Here is a 19,306-nt window from a genome sequence, read left to right as displayed (position 1 = left end):
TGCCGGGGACTGTCTGAAAAATTGATGAAGAAGTATTTTGGCCCTTACACAGGTTTACAACGCCTGAGCGACGTTAATTACGTGGTCGTTCCTGACAGCCCCTCGACAACTCGCCTGCCAAAACCAGAAATCGTGCACGTTGTCCGAATGAAGCCCTACTTTTTGGACTGATTTACACCATACATCTACTACACCGTCTTTTGTAGAAGAGCATAGGGACGCTGCTCTCTGGAGGGGGGCAAATGCCACATTGAATATGCAGCACCAAGATAACAACGAAGCAGCGAGAGAAGAAGACGAGGTTCTCTTCCGATCAGTTTGCCAGTGTTCTGGTATAATTAAAGTGAGTTTCCTGTATTCGACTGCTGCTCTTTCTGCATAGTGACAATATTACTACTTGGAAAATTTATGCTAGTTGGTTGGAATTTGTAGTAAATTTGCTTGCGTTACTAATGATAGGTGTAAAAAATGTGTTTTACCCCTATCTCATATTTTTAAAGGGCCTCTCACCAGGTGCGACCACTTTGAGCTGGCGAGCACAATGCATACGCCGGGCATTCACTGTCACGTCTGCCAAAATTTACACCGCTATGCGTCGTGGAAATAGATCAAATTTCAAGCTGAACGCTGCCCTTCTTGCCTGCAAACTGAACACTTGTCCTTACTCTCGCGGGTGCGTGCCCAGAGAATGAGTGGATGTCGTATGAGGAAAAATGGCCCTATGTAGTTGGTAGCGCCTTGACGTCCTCTCTACCTACCTGCGCTCCGACATAGCCCACTGTAGCAAGTGATACTGTGATAATTATTTGACACATGTGAAGATTGCATAATTTTTGGCTTGCATAGATGAATAAAACTTGAGAGTATATATAGAACACCCAAATGGATTGTGTTTGTTTCCTTTTTTTAATGTGTACTGCGAATAGCAGCGAGATGCGAGACTCATATGCCTCCGTTTTGCGTGCGTTCATATGCTCGCGCTTTACGCATTGTGCAGACATCACCCCTTACAACAGAACTATGCTCAAATTCTGATATAACGAACCTGGATATAATGAATTATCGGTTATAACGAAGCAAAGAAAGAATAGTCTTGCCATAAATACGGTGTTACAAACCTATGTTTATAACGAAATTTCAGACATAACGAAGTTATTTTTGTGGAAGACATGGCTTCGTGTGTTGATTGATATATGAAGTTTAGCATCCCAAAACCACCATATGATTATGAGAGACGCCGTAGTGGAGGGCTCGGAAAATTTCGACTACTTGGAGCTCTTTAACGTGCCCCCAAATCTGAGCACACGGGCCTACAGCATTTCCGCCTCCATCGGAAATGCAGCCGCCACTGCAGGGTTTCGATCCTGCGACCTGCGGGTCAGCAGCCGAGTACCTTAGCCACCAGACCACCACGGCGGGGCGACTTTGTGTGTTCTGGCGCTGGTTAGGCTCATTTATCCGGCGCCGTCTAACTAAATGTTCGTACGGCACGGGCTGATGATACTGGTAGTCTCGTGTCTGTACAAATTACGCAGCTTTGGTGACAAGTTGCCTAATTTGAAAGTTAATTGTTCGGCGAGGGTGCATTCTGCATAGCTTGCAGAGATGAAGTGCAGGGAACGCCTCTACAACAACGCTCTCGTCTCGGGGGCTCGGGTTAGTTCAGGCAAGTCATTTGCTTATGACCTCGTATTCATATGACATGTTCATGCGTACCGTATTTACTCGATTCTACCGCGCCCTCGATTGTAATGCGCACCCGATTTCCACCGTGAAAAAAAAAAAAAAAAACGTAAGACATCGACTGAAACGCGCACCCATTTTTTCTTGCTAGCCCGCACGATCACACCACTTGAAAAAACGACTCCTTTCGGGAGGGTCTTCCATTTAAATATGAGGTACAGGCGAAGCTTGTGCCCATCTGACGTGTAACAGAGCATTGCCGTCACTGTAGTTTTACCGTGGACCGATGTCAGCACACGAACTTGCCTCGTCCCCTTCTTCCCGACGGTTGTGGTGCCAGGCATGTCGAAGTCAAGAGGCGTCTGATCAGCATTCCCGATTTGCCCAAGCAGGTAGCCGTTGTTGCGCCGCAAGTTTAGGACGAACCTCTGAAAACTGTGAAGCTTTTCATCGTACTCCTCCGCAAATTTTTTCGCATATGCATGTTCCCCTTCGGAGGAAAAAGCCTTTCCTCTTCATAAAGTTAGTTAGCCAGCACCTGCTCGCTTTAAACTGGCTCCGCATAAGACCTTTTTCTAAGACTAATTACATAGCCCGCACTTGGAGCAGTTCTGTGGTCATGGGCCGCTGTGCCACTCGCTGCTCAAGCACATACTCGCCGAGCAGCTCTTTAATTTGCGGAAACCGACCCTGCTGTGGTCCACTGAAGCCTTTGCGTGAAGCTTTACTGTCGACAATCTTCTGCTTTTGTTTCCGCCGGTCCCGCACGCACGTTTCGGGAACTCCGAACGACCGCGATGCGGCCCGATTTCCGTCCGTTTCTGCACACGCGATGACTTTTCTTTTAAGAGCGGCATCGTGGTGCACTCGAGTTTTTTGGAGTCGGCCCTTCCACGCCGTCGATGCTAATGCACTACTAGATGACGAACTCCTCAGCACACGTACGAAGTGCCGCACATGAGACACACATAGGCAGAAATGGCCGACACGCCATGCCGACGCACGTAGGGGGCGGCCATTTTGGATTTGCCGATGGCAATAGATTGACCGTAATTTTTTTGTTCGTACTCGATTCTAACGCGCATGCGATTTATGAACTCGATTAAACGGAAAAAAGGTGCGCGTTAGATTCGAGTAATTACGGTAATTGTCGTGTGATCCTTACATTCGTGCACTGATGAGGTCAGGGAAAGGATTTGGCTTGCCAAGGCTACGCGGGGAAAGTGGCAAGGTTTTAAAGCTCGTCTTCTCGCATCATGATTTTGTGCTGCTTGAAAACATTTGTTTTCCTCAGCTTTTAATGAACTGATCAGAAAAATTATTGTGTCACAGTGCTCTTTATTCAGCGCAACAACTGCCAGTGTCTAAATAAAATTGACTGTGTCACCTGGTGAGGGCCCTCAAAGAGGAAATGCCATTTGAAAAATGCAAATTTTCTCAATATTACATATCTTTTTGTTGTTACTTGCTTTCACTAGTTTAGTTACTCTACTTTCTAGACAAAAAATATCAAGTCTGTAATTAAACTCGAAGTAGGTTAAAACCGTATAAAGAGCAAAAGATGGCTAATAAAATTAAAAAAAGCTTATTTTCTAAGGTCATCTCGAAATTGTCTACTTGCCATAGTCTACTTGCCATAGTATTGGCTACTTGTCATAGTATTTTGTATAAGAAGTTCACAAAAGCCACATGCTAAAAATAGCTACGATTTCCAAGCTGTCCTGATGGAAGAAATCATTTCACAAAGCATATGTTTGCCACGTTGATGAACTTTTGAGCTTTCATTTCTACGTTTAAGGTGTTTTTCATGATATGCAATTTTTGGCAACTTCTTGAGTTCGGACATCATGTTTTTGTACTTCTGATTGCCAGATTGGGACAAACTTTTTAACATGTGCGGAGTGAAATTATTTTGTTTAATAACCTCATAACACTTATATATTTACTATGAACTTAAAGTAAGCAAGTAGTATGGGCTGTGCACTTTAAGCATTCTCACATTACAATTTTTTTTTATTCATTAAAATGTCTTATAAATACTTTTTTTGTTATTTATTTAGCATTCTACTGTTAAAGGTAGAGCAGTATGAGTGAATAATGCCTCATAATGATATAGGTTTAGTGACATAAAAACTGTGCCCAAAAAGAGTGATATTATACACATTGCTATGGTACAAAACAAAAGCTATGCGACTTGCTACAAAACTGATTATACTATATATCTGAAATCGGCATAAAAACCAATGTATGTAGCAGAAATCTCATTGCCCTGTGCTACGGATTTAAGAAACGTTTTTTTCGAGTAACATCTCCCCTTAAGAGGGGCGCAGGTGACTACACAAAAAGTCCTATGTTTTTTCAAACTACTTTACGCTCGAATTCTCGCATTCAAAGAAAAAATCATTATTGACAGTCACAAAACTTTTTTGTTTAAACGCAAAGCATTTTTTTCTAACACCCGGGAGAACGTTTTTCTTTTTTACCTCCCCCCCCCCTAACTAAAGGCAGCATTAGTCGTGGTTCATGGAAGTTGTTGGTTGTATACTGTATTGTGGCTTTCCTTTTTCACGTGGCTCGATAACATGCTTTTTGTCTACTTTTGCCATCTTTTAATTGTAAACTGTGCTCATGCCTGCTGATCACAAGAGCTGTTGGGCAGCAATTCGCTGTGCAAAGTGTGTATTTTATAGTGAAAATAGATGGTATTTCGTTTTTTTTTTTCTTCCTTTCGTGAAATTGGAACAGTCATTCCTATTGCTTTTTTGTTGAAGGATCCCGTAAATTAGTTTAATTACCAGCTTATTTCTGTCAGACTCTGTGACAGTGGTGCAGTCTTTGTTGATAGTGACTATCTCTAATTGTTTGCATTGTTTTTCGTGCTGATATTTCTGTATTAATGACAGTCACCCAGCTAACCTAGGGGGCACTGTGTATACTTATTTTGCTGTAGTATTAGTGATATTTCCTGCAAAGCTAGGAATGCAATGTCATGCTCGTTAGACATTCAAGGCATGAATTTTTTGGTCGGGTTCCTTTTTTTCTTCTATTAGTCATTTAAAAACAAAGATATATTGTAATATTACCCGAAATTGTCGTTATTGTTGCCTCTTTTCTACCCCTCTCCGCTTGCTTTCCTGTTTAGAACTTAAGATCTTTACGTTTGTTATTTTAAAAACATTTTTTGTATAGTACTTTGATGAAAGGTTTTTTTTTTTTTTTGCTTTTTGTGGTACAGGTGTTTACCTATCAACATTGAAAATCCTCACAATATTGAAACATATGGGAGTCCCGGACATGTGGTTCAGCAAGATACATTCTGGTGGGGAAAATATTTAAGGGAACACTTACTGAATTCCCCAATAATCTTTGTTTCATGCCTCTAATGTCTGCCTTCTCTTTTTTTTTTTTTTTTTTTTTTTCAGGGTTCTCGCAAGCACACATTTTGCACTATACAACATGAAGCATTTCTGAAAGACGAATTCATGTTGTTCGAACCAAACCCTCTTAACTGTCATCAGTTATACTTGGCGAGCTCAAAGATGTTGTCGGTATGGGATGAGCGACACACTAGACAGCCAGTAAGTTTAGTTGTTTTTTTTTTTCCAATCTGTTGGTAAATAGGGGCTATCAATGACGCTTATTTCGTTTTATGTTAAGTGTTGTGGTCCTGCCTGATAGGGCCCCTAAAGGGGTCGCGAACCACCCTATGTGTGAAAAGCACATCTTGTGGAAAGCAGACACTGCTACGAACAGCTCAGCCAAGTCATGCTGTCGTGCATGGCAAGGACAGTTTACAAGTGTAACAAAATGTTGCCATTTTCTCAGGTGCCCTCTTTTAATACTGGTTTCTCTCTTCAGCGCAGCCGGCGCCTGCTGTTTGAGGCTAAACAACGGATAGCATGTTATGGCTAAGAGCCAATATAAATCAAGAGCAGCATGTGGATCAGATGCGCATCTTGTCATGAGGTGCTGCCAAGTGCTGGAGCCACTCCACAGTTTGCTAATGTTAGGTGGTTGGATTGGCTCCATAATTAAAGAAATAATCAGCCTTATGTTTACAGCCATGCTTGCCATAAGCAGGATCACTGGCCGGAGGTGCAGGCTTTTGTGTCTCCACCTCCCAAGTAGAAATGCCACAGCTTTTTGAAGTGTTACTAGACTATACTTTCATGCATGATAGCAGTAGAAATAACTACACTGTCTGGAGGATCCTGCTCGTTTTATATCCACTGTCGGCCACTGGCAACACCTTGAAAGTCTGGTCACTGACATCAAGTAATAACCACTGGCCCTCGAATAATGGAAAAGAGGTCTGTTTCACACATTTTTCTAGAGAGATTCGCATGCCACGCACACCTACAGAGTTGGGTTGTTGCGTTTGGGACTCAGTCTCTTATCCACCATAACGTGTTATCTGATCAAGTCAAAGGGTCAGTGCAGAGCCTGTTTAATAGCCTGAAAGTATGCTCCTGAATTGCTTTGTTGGTGGTATTCTAATAAATATAACAGAGTGTTAAGCTACAGAGAGCTTATGGGACATTATTAGCTGTTATTAATTATATTGTAATAATTATGACACACATTAAGGTGAATTAAAGTGGAAAAAGCATACCTTTGTCATTGGTGGGGCCCATACCCATGACCTTTGAATTACACATTTGATGTTCAATCATCTCAGTGACAGGTGACAGGTGTTCCGCCATACACTTTGTAGGGCATTTATGTGCACTTAATCCAATGGGGTATTAACCAACGCCACTTGTAGCCAAGGCAGTGAGTGCGAAACACTGTTTTTGCCAGAGGGCGCGGTGTAACACGTTATCCTCACATGAGGTGGCAGCTGATCAACTGTTTGGTAGCCGACGACAAAGGTGTTTTTGCGTTCATTTTGATTCAATTCAATGCATGTCATAATTATTTCACTTGAGGTAAAAACGACAAATAATGTCTATCCTTTCCTTCCTTGGCTTCATTGTTTGCTTGATTCATTATGTTGTATTTAACAAAGAAACAAGTCCCTCATACGTTTCTTCTTTGTTTGGTGGTCAATCATAGGTACTTTCATTGTACACTATTGTTTTCTTCCAGGTTCTGACTTGGAACCACTGCTTACAACATTCGCCAACATTTTTAGAATTCACTCCTTTCCAAGACTTTGACGATCGAAGCCATCGTGATCTCTACGTCACGTTGGGCTCACAGAGGTCACGGCAGGTTGCCATCTTTCATGTTCGTCAGGACTCTCTGTCCGTTCAGCCGATTTCCCTAGTGCCCCCATGGCACTTGTCCCGGCCAAGCGATTTCGCAAAGCACCTTGAACATCAAGGGTGTACCATAGATGAACATGTGCTTAGGCGAGTCAAGGCCCCACTCATAGGAGGCTGCATGGTCGACTGTGGGAGCGGGGCTTTCTCAGCACTGCAGCTGACGTCATACGGAGATATATTCCATCAGGCAAGTGAGCTTGACAGTTGCCTTATATACTTTTCAAAGCATATACAGTAAAAGCTTGTTCATTCAGATGTCACGGGACCTATTCGCACCCATATTTGCGCCGCTTGGTGGGCATAAAGGATCATCTGAATTAATCTAGTTATGACAAGGCAAGTTACAACCAAATTAACCAGACTTTCATTTTGTTTACCGGTGTATATGCTGACCAGGACTGGAGAACTTGTCCGAATTATCACATTTTTTCTATTAATAAGGGTCGAATAAAAAAGCTTTTATTGTATTATTACAACAGAGTCTGTCCCAGCAGTTCTGAATTATTCAATTGGTTTTACTTTCCTGTTAGATATCACTGTCTGTTGGCCTCACATGAAAGATGGTATCCAAAAGCTTTAGTTATATAAAGAAGTTATAGAGATGTTCACATAAAAGTTTTTGTGCAAAATCAGAGTCATTGTCATGCATTCTTGTCTTTGTTCGAAGTATTTTTCTTTCGGCGGCTGTAGAAAATATGAACTTTGTAACATGAACAAACTAACGCCCAAGGTGTCACAAAGCTCCTCAATTTGAAATGCAACATTGCACAATAATTCTACGATGAAATGAACACTGCCTGTGAGGATGGAAGCCCATCATTGACACGATTATGCGGTGAAAGAGGACTTTTCAAATGGGCCACGTGTCCCAGACAGACTAGCCGCGAGTGGGTAGTCCCTCAATCGAGGATTATCCGGTCATGTTGAAGAAAATGCAGGTCGTGATCTTCTATGACAGAAGATTGATCATTGAAAGTGGATGGTGCAGACTGCATGGAACTGCGTGGAAAATTATTCATGAGGAACTGATTTGAATAAGGCACCTGCACACTGAGTACATTGCTTGATGTCACCTCTTCAAAAGTGAGCTCGCTATGACTTTTTGAAGAATTTGACACAGATGGTGCGAGGCATCCATTGTCGCCGCCCACTGGTCAGGCTATGAACTTTTGCAGTGTTCACCTTGTTCACCTAATCTTGCACGCATCGACGTCTTCCTCTATCCTGAGATGAATAAACCGCTGCGTGGTTGGCGATTTGACAACGGAGAAGATGTTATTTTTGCGGTAGAACAATGGCATTAGAAAAAAGCAGATGACTTCTACGAAGAAGGCTCGCAACAGGTAAAAAAATGCTGGCAGAAACGTGTGACTGTGCAAGGAAACTACATGGAGAAAAAATAGTATTGACCACTGGAAGTGACTATTGTGCTTATTTATGTCGTGGGTATAATTAAAGTCTTTAAATACCACCTTGTTGATAATTGTCAGGTACTGATAATTAAGCCGCTCATTTTATTCTCATTCTGTACTTAAAGGGACAATAAAGGCAATTATCAAGTCAATGTTGATTGCTGAAATAGCGGTCCAGAAACCTGGTAGTGCTACTTTTGGGCCAAGGAAGTGCTTATTTTCAAATAAAGTTATGTTTTAGTGGTCCGCATTTTGTTAACACATTTCAAAATTCCCCACTTGAAAGTGACCGTCTCACGTCACTGTTGTTTTGCACAACGTTGCCCTGCTTTATGTGCGGCCGCCAACACTAGTTGCAGGAGAGCAAAATGAGCAGCAGCCATAGCAGCAACAATGGCCATTGAACAGTTTTCAGCCATGTTCTCCAAGATGGCAGGCGTGCTTGGTTAAACTGGAGCCCACTAGGTGACACGACCTGTCCAGTTTAGCCAGGCAAAAATTGAAATTTTGTACAACTCGTGCCATTCGGCGTAGTAACATCCGGCGGCTCTTTTTTCCATGAATGAAACAGAAACGAACAAGCAGCATTTTATTTCATCTCTTGATGCACAGAAGGCTCTTAGCTTAGTGCAGCTAGTTCGATTACTAGTAGGCGGTAAGTCTGACATCATCGGGATCATTTTGCGAATGTCCTAATCGTGGCACATGTGTTCTCGTGCATTACCTTAATTTCTCCGCAAGTAGGGCACTGCTGTTAATAATGTTGTTTTAGACGTCATTCATTGAGCTTTCAGTCTGACATAAATCGTTATTACACTTTAGTGTCCTTTTAATGACCCTCCTGACCCTGCTGGCCATCATTACTTGATATAATATGTTGGTTTATTGACCAATTGCTTGCATCTAGCCTGTCATGCTATGCAGAGTCTGCGGTTTAAAGTATATTCTATGTTCACTCCGATTGCCAGATGTGGCACTCGTAAACACCCCCAGAACTAGAATAAATGCATGTATGCTAATAGTTAAGGAAGTGTAGCAAAGACAGATGCTGTTAAAGCGTTCAATGCATCCTGCAGAGATTTTCTCTACAGCTCCTAAGAAGTAGCACGTTGTCTTGTAGAGATATCTTTTTGTTTATAACATCCCACTTATTATTGTTCTAACGGGAATTTGTAACTAATTATGCATCTGCAGAAAAGGTACTAACAGCCAACATCGTGGAACTTCCTTCAGTTTTAGAAGAGATATTTGGGCTAATAGTGGTTTTTTACTTCTAGTGGAAAAACAGTGCTAAAAAGACAGATAAGGGCTAAAAAAGGCATGACACAGGCTCCTTGTGTTCCATATGCATCTACAGCACAGACTCATCGAGGCTTGCAGGAGCTGTCAGATAATCATCTTCAAACACGCACACAGCTTCACATAACCAGCCATTACTGCTTCAGCAGCCTGCATGACCCTGGCTCCATGAAAGCAAAAGCACAGTGGCGCGCTTGTAGTAAAAAAAAAAAAAAACCTCGGCAGGCTCAAAAAAGCTATAAAGAAAGGACCAAGTGTGTTGTTATTTTCTTAAAACTTCTTACAATCGCCATTTTTTTTTTTTTATTTTTGCAGGACTTTGTGCGGGACGGCGATAAGCCCTTGTGCAGGAGTGACTGGAACTTCAGTGCTGGCTGCAAGCTGCTGCCAGTTCCAGAAATAGAGCAGAGAGTAAAGTGGTGGACTGACCTTGTCATTGCTACAGACACTGTCAACAAGGATGGACCAGAGAAGCATCCACTGCTTGTTAATCATTTCATTCAGTATCGAGGTAAAACATAGACATCCCCGTGTTGGCAAATGTATCTCCAAAGCATTTTTCTCAATCTTGTCCTTCTGATTTGATCGTTTGCAATGTTTTTTCTCTGCTCCTTGTCAAGAGAGAGGGAAAAAAATATGCAGTAGTGACGCTGTAGTGGAGCTTGTACTAAACTCAACTGGCTGCCTTGATATCAGGTAGAAGGGAAAAAAAAGATAATATTCAGTTGTTGACGTAATGAAAACATAGCTCCAAGAACTTGTTCACTGAAAAAGACAGGCATTGCTAGTATACATATGAGGCATTCCATGGTTTCCTTTCAACCAATGGCATTGAGATAGGCTCTGTCGGCTATGCTTATCAAGAAGGAGTCTCCAATTATTAATAAAGTGCCTGGTTGCGGACAACAGAGAATTGTTCATTTTTTGAAAGGCTGTAGTGATTAAGCTGTAGGTAGGCTCAAATAAGGGGCACAGTCATTGTGACCGCTGCTGTATGCTAGCCATTAATGTAATTTAGTTGTTATTTTTGTGAATGTAGTTATCATGAATGAACATTATATTTTACTTATGTTGAAAAATAGTTGGAAACTAATCACTGCCATCAGAGGCATAGCCAGGAGGTGGCACACTGGGCCTGTGACCCCCGCCCCCACCCCCCTGAAATGTTTTTTCGCCATGGAATAGATAGCAAAAAATGCCCATTTCAAGGGAGTGCACCTCCCTAAATCAAGGAGCCCTCCCCCCCCCCCTCCTCCCTTCCCAGAAAAAGTTTTCTGGCTACGCGCCCGACTGCCATTGATACCACAGCCAGCTTGCACTAAGCTGTAGTGGTGGTAATTTATGAATAAGTGGGTTTTTTATAGGGGCTAGCATTCCTGTGAAAGCAGAATCACGCATCACATGAATTGGTATTTTTGCTACCAAGAAACATGAACATGTTTGAACTCCAGAAAAATTCACTGAAAAAATGGAAACCTACCATAGTGACTCGGGAGGCCTTTATCTTGCTGCCAAGTTCTAGGGGTGCCCAGCACAATGTGGCCACCATGCTGTATTGTTGCTGCTAGTCCACTGGCTGAACGTACAGCAATGTTCCATTCGCTGGTGTCCACTGAGTGTTTTCGTATATGTTTGTCACTCTGCTATAGCCATCTAGAGGCACTGAGAAAGAGGAAACGATGCTTCTAGGCCTTCTGGAATTGACATTTGCTTTTGCATCACAAACAGAAGACATCATTTGCAAAACGTGTTGAATAACATGAACACAGCATCTTGTTCTGGTCGCCTTGCCGCGGTGGTGTAGTGGCTAAGGTACTCAGCTGCTGACTCGCAGGTCGCGGGATCGAATCCCGGCTGCGGCGGCTGCATTTCTGATGGTGGCGGAAATGTTGTAGGCTTATGTGCTCAGATTTGGGCGCACGTTAAAGAACCCCAGGTGGTCCAAATCTCCGGAGCCCTCCACTACGGCGTCTCGCAGAATCATATGGTGGTTTTGGGACATTAGACCTCACATATCAATCAATCATCTTGCTCTGGTCGGCAGTGGCAAAGGGCTCCATGAACAGTGGTGCCTCATATAAGTGAAGAACCAATCAGCATAGGGAAGGGAGATCTTGCTGCATGTGAACTAGCTGCCAGGTGCCCTAAATGTCAAATGTCTGCGTGTGAATATACTAAAATATACCTGACAGCCTTTCGTACCACCTGCATGTGTTTCATACTGGCCCAACCTTCAAATCTTGCCCGCATTCTTTATATATTTTCTTTTTTTAATGGTAATTCTGTAGTTTGTTTGCCCATTAAACCGTGCTTGTCCCTTTAAATTGAGATAACATGTCAAAGGTAAACTTTTAGTGTGCCTTTTGGAGAGTTCACAATATAGTATAGATTTTTTTTATTTTTTGCAATGTTTTTCATTTGGCATTTAAGGCAGTGTTTTTTATGTGGCATTGATTTTTTCCCAACAAAAACTGCATTTGCAGGTCTTTGTACACATGGGATTCTAGTTTTTCATTGTCCATAGAAAGCATAGGCAAAGCACTGAAAATACGCATGCATGCATGCATGTTGAACCTAACTTACGATTAAGACAATGCAAGGCACTATGTATAAGGTCTTATTCATTCTATCCAATACCTTGCAGGAGGAGAAACTATAGAACTGAAATAAGTACCAAGCTAGCTAAGGTTTGGGTTAATTGAGCCGTGCTTGCTGTCTAAAAAAATTATGTTCCCAGTGCGCTGAAGTATTTATAACACTCCTCTAAAATATTGTCATTGTCTTTTTAATGAAGAGCTGTTTGTTTGCTTTCATGGCTATGTCATCGGTTTGTTCTGTGGATTTATCAAGGAGTCGCTTCGGATGATAACGATCCTCTGACACAACGCAACAGGGCAAAGCTTTCCAACCTGCAAAACATGATCATTCAAGCCATGAATGAGGTAAGAGATTTATTTCAACCTTTTAGTGCATATATTTATTTCATAACCATGTTTGCATAATGGAAAAGTATCAGGGTGCATTCAGGTCCTTGAAAACCTTTAAATTTGAAAAATGTATTTTCAAGGCCCTTGAAAATCTTGGAATTTTTGCCCCATCCTTGAATATCCTTGAATTTTCTGAGCACTCCCAACCGACATTGTGGCCTCCTTTATGTGGGAGATCGGTATACCTGCCAAGTCTCCTGGATTTCGACCAGTTTTTATGTTTGTACGGCTGTCGGGAAAATCTCTCGAAAATCGAAATTTTTGTGCGTGATCTGGCCACATTGACAAAAATGCAGCCCAATCCAATCCAGGCATTTTGCGAACCCATCGTATTTCATTGTGAACGAATTTAGGAGGCATTAATCTAAACGTACAGTAGAGTCTCAATGATGCAAGACCGGCAGATACACGAATTCGTGAAATTCCCCAGCCAAGTTCCGCTATGTCTATTGGGCCAAAATTGGGATGTTCTGAGCTCTTTCTCTAATCGCGGCGGGTTGTATGAACTTCAGTGTCGAAACTGTGGAACGAAGGCCAAGAGCAGTGTGCTCGAAGCTTCGGAAGGACATGCGCAATCAGCGCACGCACTGTCAGAATTGCGATTATCTTTTCCCACAACCGCTGTGTACGAAACCGTGGTCTCTCTTGAATTGATCTTGTGTGGTGATTACAGAACTCTGAAAGTGCAATGCCGTCAACGCTCGACCAGTTAAAGTGACAATGCGCTCCACAAACGCTGCGGACAAAATCGTGGCAGATGTGATTATAGGAAGCAAAAAATGACGCGGTTTTGAAGGTATTTGCGCAGCCAGCACACGTGGATTGAAAACGAAACTACAGGTTTCCGTAACTGCCGCACCCCAAATCGCAGTGCCTGACACAAAACACGCTCTCTGAGTTTTCTTAATTTCATAGACGCCATTCCTCTCAGTGCACACTAGCACAAAGTACTCGTAAAACCATGTGTAACGCCAACGATGCTGTCAAGCTCTCGTTGCAATGGCCTACACTACCGTCTCCCGGATGTCACCTGGCAACACCTTCGACTGTCGCACCATGTTTGGCCTAGCAGAGAGATCACGCAAGACGGCGCCTCTGGGCAAGGGAAACACGATTTGTTTTTCACGCCTCCCCATTCTAGCCACCCTAGCATTGGCTTAGCCATAGGTTCGCGGTGGCAGGTGGTGTTTGTACGTTTCTCTGTCAATTGTTTGATAGCCCTGTCATCGGTCAGAATCAGTGCAAAGAAGGCTTTTTACAACCTGAAATTGTCGCAGACAATTGCAATCACAGTGCTGCTGCAGAATTCAGCGTGGACCAAGCCTGCATCGTCAGGTGGAGGAAACGGCGGGACCAGGTGCTCACGGGCATCATGGCTCACAAGAAATTCATGGGACCGCGCAAGGGCCGACAACCCTAAGAGGAAGTCTGCGAGTTTTTTCACAGCGAAGGAAACAGGGGTATTGCTGTCACTGACAATGCCACCCAGACAAAGGTGATGGAGATTCCTCGCGTGGTGTTCTGCGCTAGCCGTGGCTGGGTGGAGCCCCTGATGTGAAAACCAAGCTGCTCAAGAGCAACTGTAACTTGGTCATAATTCCAGGAGGCATGACACTAGTGCTGCAACCGCTGCATGTCTTAGTGAACAAGGCATTCAAGGCCCACCTTAAGTATGAAGAGTGGGCCCGGAACTACGACAAAAAAAAAAAAAAGCCGACGGAAGAGTTGCAAACAGTGTACCCCCCGTCCATCGTGGCAACATGGATATTAGATGCGTGTAAACGTATCAAATTCGACGTTGTCGCGAAGTCGTTCAAGAAGTGTTGCGTCACGAACGGCATGGATGGCACCGAAGAGGATCTGCTGCAAGACATCGAGAGTAACGATTCGAATGGTGCAATGGACTCGAGCGGTGCGATAGGCTCGAGCTGTGTGACGGACTAGAGCTGTGCGACAGACTGCAGCAGTGCAACGGACTCGAGCGATGCGACGGACTCGAGCGGCAGCGATAGTGACTAACCTGCTCCACCAGTGATGGGTTTGCTGTGTGCACCTATTTTTTCCTTTTTATCGTTTTCGAATAAAATGCGGTTTCTCATGTTAACTTTATTCATATTTTGTTGCAAAGGGGGCCTGAGCTGTGCGGTCATCTTTCGATTTTTTGAATCTAAGCACCTCCCATAACTTTTAATATCATGAAAAAAGTGGGGTGCATAGAATAGAGTAAATACGGTATTTTTGAAATATCTTTAATGCCATAGCAAAATTGACAGTCTCAATGGGTTTTTGCCGTCGCTGTAATGTCTCAATCGGGAAGATCCCCCAGCCCATCGTAAGTTCTACCCACTGGTAATAGCGGGCGAGCGGGTGCGAATAACGCAGCTGGAACAGAGATCAAGCCAATCGGCCCATCTCTATCACTCGTAGGGCACCGCAAGACCGGCCCTCAAATGCTCAAGCAAAGAGGAAACGCCCCTCCTGTCTTTGATAAGCATGAAAAGACACAAAGGGGAGGGGGGGGGGGGTTGCTTGAGAAGCAACTGTAAGCTTTAATTTTACGGGCGCGCACTATCTCGCTACCTCAGCAGCCATCGGCGGGCAGGTCGTGTACCCTTCTAAATGCTGCGTTCTCACCACGCAAAAACTCTGTGAAAAGTGTCCGTGGAATGGCTGTATTCTCTTACACCAGAGTTTTGTAGAGTCGCGTGAAATCGGATCCAAAAAAGAGGGCTGCCAGCCGCACTTCGTATGAGATTACGATTTGTTGCTATCACATTTATTGCTTCATCCTTGCAGTGACACTGCGACTTTCTTTTTGTTATTATACACTGTTATATATATTTTCAGTGTGGAAGTGCTGCTCCAATTGCTTCAAACTGTGATTTTTGTCAGTAACTGCCCCAAACCTGCTCCAAAACAGCACTGAAAAAATGAGAATAATTAACTTTTGCTGTTTAACCATGTCATAAGTCATATAGACACTGAAAAGAACCTGAGTACAGTAAAGTCTCGACGATACGGTTACGGTGGATGCAAATTTCATGATACAAATTTTAAGGTTGCTTCGGTTGGGCTACATTATATAAGATACACCGTGATTCTGTGTTATACGAATGGTTTTCCCAGCTACTGGAGATGACACGCACGATTGAGTGCTGCACGCAAGCGACGCAATGCGGCTTGTCTGTGGGAGGAAGGCCCCATCACACTTGGCCTCAAAGGGACTGAATGCGGCCAAACTCACCGGAATTTTTTTCTCTTCACCGCAGGAGAAGTGGCCAAACCGTGTCACGAGGCGGACACAAAAAAATTGGCCTGAGACCAATATTTCAGCCACGCGATAGCAGATCCCCTTTATGGCTTTGGCTACACCGGCTGGGCTGGCTCTCAAACTTGTGATGTAAACAACCATGCAACCTGCTGTATATTCAAGATGGCAGCCAATGCCTCGATGGGTGCATCGGCGCAAAGGCGAACTAGTACCGGCGCAGCACAACGAAGATCACGGCCATGAAAGAAACATGTTCATCAAGAGCCTGGTTTGAATTACGATCGCTGTGAACACAGGAAGGAGAAGAAGGTGCAGCAGCAGGGAGTCGGCATGCCCTAAACGTGTCTCTCTTTTGCACTGCTGGATTAATCCATCACTGCAGCTGTGTCTGCTTGTGTCATTTCTTTTGACGTATCTCCCGAAACAAAATTTGTAAATGCATAAACTGTTTTTTTTTTTTTCCCAGTGCTTTGTGCCTAACTAGAACTCTAGGGATTTTGATGCTCAGGAATAAATTTTCAAGTGGCAAAGACGACAGCGGTGGCATGTATATGAGGGGCAGAACGAATGTGAACATTTCCGATGGGCACGTACATGGTTTTGCGGCCACTCTGGCGTTTTCGCTTGAATTCTCGCAAGTGAATTCTCTTGAACTGATTTTTTTCATATCGACTTCGCGGTGCATTTTTCTGGTGGCTTAAGCGGCGAAGCGAGTGAATTTTCAATAAGTTTTGCCGCTTTCGTTCCCTTTGATGCCAAGTGGGAACACACCTTATAACGCCAGCAGCATGAGTGAGGAAACCGTGGCACTTTATTGAGAGGTGGTGGAAGCAGTAAAGCTCAAAAGAACCTCATGGACTTCTTTCAGCAAAAAGTAGTTGACCCCAATAAAGTTTTTGTTCATCTTCGCGATCAGCTTTAGCTTGTTTTTGGTTCATACGAATTCGGGATAGTACGAATATTTTGCATGCTCCCTTCAAGTTCGTATCATCGAGACTCTACTATACTATCATCCCAGTATGCTACTAATGTGCAGCATTATCGGCTCTGATCTCATTTGTGCAAAATGCACTGGCATATTAAGGATGTAGCTCATTTTGGCAGTTTTTTTTTTTTTTCAACTTGACTTGCAAGCTAGTGTAGAGAAATATAAAAATGAGCAGGATTGATTTAATCTCGAACTGACTATCTACTGCTTATTTGGCAACAGTCATGTGGGACTGTGGTTACTTCTAACTTCTAAAATGTGGTGCTCGGCTTTATTGGTTTGATTTGATTTTTGTTATAAATACTAGTATTTTAATTATATATGTAGCTTATTTCACAGTATATTTTCGACAACCAGTCATCTTTTTACTTTATAGCTTCTTGAAATTTACATTGACTATTGTCTGTGAAGTATATCTTATAATAAAAATACTATTTACAAGATGGCGAATTTGGTATCTGCTCCCAAACGCCAACAGCTGCTCCCAACTAACATTTTTCTCACTCCGAAAACACTTTTGGCTGCTTAAAACAGTACTTTTCCTTCCTCTAATTATGCTCGGAAAAGTAAGAAGTGACATATATTTTCTAGAAGTTCGAATACTTCGAATTGTAAAATTCCGGTGTGAATCAAATAGCTAACACTGTATGGAAAATATTTGGAAGTCCGAATATTCCCACACTTCTAGCTGTGAGTAGTGTTCACACTGCCATCACTTGTGGCCAAAAAGATGTTTTAGGGCTGAAAAATACAATTTTAGTATTAGATTTATTTGCTATAGAATTCGCTTCACTGCTTCAATGGTTCACTGGTTCCCTAAAGTATTAGTCTTGTAATAATTTTTTAAATATTAATATAATATGTATTACAGAACAAAACACTGTCCTCAGAAGAGTGGAAACAAGCCGTAACAGCAAACAGCGCAGATATCTCGCAAGATGAGAGTGGTGTGGATGAAGCTAGAAGCTCGTTGGAAGCCATCCACCTTGGTACTTGGGATCGAACTGCGAGACGCTATCTTGAACTTTGGACAGAAACAGTTGAGTATTGCTTTTCTCTACTTTGGAATGTAATAGTAGTTCATTACGCTCCTAATTTATTGGCCTCTCTGCTTTTGTGTTCCTCACTGTTTGGCAAGCTCATGCGGTGGGATCACCATATGTCAGTGGCAAGTGTATACTTCTTGCTTATTACAGACTGGATGTCCACTAAGCACCAGTGAAAAGAATGAAGATGCGCATGCTTCCATAATGGAGTTTTCACAGGACTGCACAGGTGAACAGAAGCAGCAGGAAGAGGAACAGCATCTAGAAATTCAGGGGAAGACCTGGCAGGGCGTGCTTCATGGCGAGGGCCCGGTTATGACCCTGACATCCAGAGCCGCCAATCCTTCAACAGATATGCTCTTACAAAATACTGAGCCTGAATACTACGACCCAAGCCAGCCTTTGTTTGACGAAAATGATCTCACGGGCTTGACGCAGGTGTCTGTGACACCGGAACTACGCAAGTCCCGACAGCCGAGTTTGTCGTTAAAGAAAAAAAAAGTCGTCATGGATGGTTTTTGAGGAAGCCAAAAGGCCAAATGTTGATGCCTTCAGCGTGCAGGCCTCGAAAGCCACCAGCTAGGTAGCAGGCTAAGCAAGTGCCACTCCATTCCTGCTATGTTGCATCTGTTCAAATAATTGTCTTGACATGTTTCAACAACACTAAGTTAAAATCTCATCTACATCATAGTGACAAACGGACTTAATGAAGGTTACTGTTGTCAGTGTTTGGCACAATGTCTGGCTTTCTTTTACCCTTTCACAAATCTTGCAGGAAGCTTAAGAATTCACCATTCCTCATTGTTTGTTCATTCATTACACATCATCATTCACTGTCAATAAACACTGTCACAACTAAGCAAAGTCATTCTCATCTGGTTTTTCTTCAGCATTTTCAGCCATTAGTAGTGGCAATTGCCTGTTGTAAGATGTTGAAAATTTCTAGCACCCTCAGGTACTTTCGTAGCAACTTCAAGGCAACAACCTTTTCATTTTTCTTACTGCTTCATTAAACCTTTTCTTATATCTTTCCCGGCTCGCATCCGTGTGTTGTCTTTATTGTTACAAATGCGAGTTAGAATCTGTCGCTACTGCCATAATGTTTCTATTTTCTTGTGTGTTCACGGGAAATTTAACACCGCAAAGACGAGGTGAATGTGCAGTTATAAATGATTAAATTTAGTCTGTATGTGTGCTCATACGAACATACGCTTGAGCATACTTTGAAGTTCCAAATGTGGCATAACCCTAACATATGGAGACAAGGAAGAGACAACAGTACAAGAGCTAGCTTTCAACTAGATGTTTATTTTTACGAAGCAACAGTGTAAAGAGAACCATACACAGAAGGTC

General features: G+C 42.9%; 1 protein-coding gene across 1 annotated transcript in view; it reads left to right on the top strand.

Moving 5' to 3' along the window:
- LOC119164785 (uncharacterized) overlaps nt 1–18,984 on the top strand; it is a 39,512-nt gene extending 20,528 nt beyond the window's left edge. The window contains exons 9-14 of the mRNA XM_075894128.1: nt 5,106–5,261; nt 6,772–7,137; nt 9,977–10,172; nt 12,512–12,603; nt 17,779–17,946; nt 18,104–18,984. Of these exons, the coding sequence (XP_075750243.1) occupies nt 5,106–5,261; nt 6,772–7,137; nt 9,977–10,172; nt 12,512–12,603; nt 17,779–17,946; nt 18,104–18,475 (1,350 nt within the window). The 3' untranslated portion in view covers nt 18,476–18,984. The remainder of the gene's footprint in view (nt 1–5,105; nt 5,262–6,771; nt 7,138–9,976; nt 10,173–12,511; nt 12,604–17,778; nt 17,947–18,103) is intronic.
- Nucleotides 18,985–19,306: the final 322 nt, after the last annotated feature.

This window comes from Rhipicephalus microplus, chromosome 1, assembly GCF_043290135.1.
Source record: "Rhipicephalus microplus isolate Deutch F79 chromosome 1, USDA_Rmic, whole genome shotgun sequence".
Lineage (NCBI taxonomy): Eukaryota > Metazoa > Arthropoda > Arachnida > Ixodida > Ixodidae > Rhipicephalus > Rhipicephalus microplus.
This window is presented reverse-complemented; position numbering and strand designations above follow the sequence as displayed.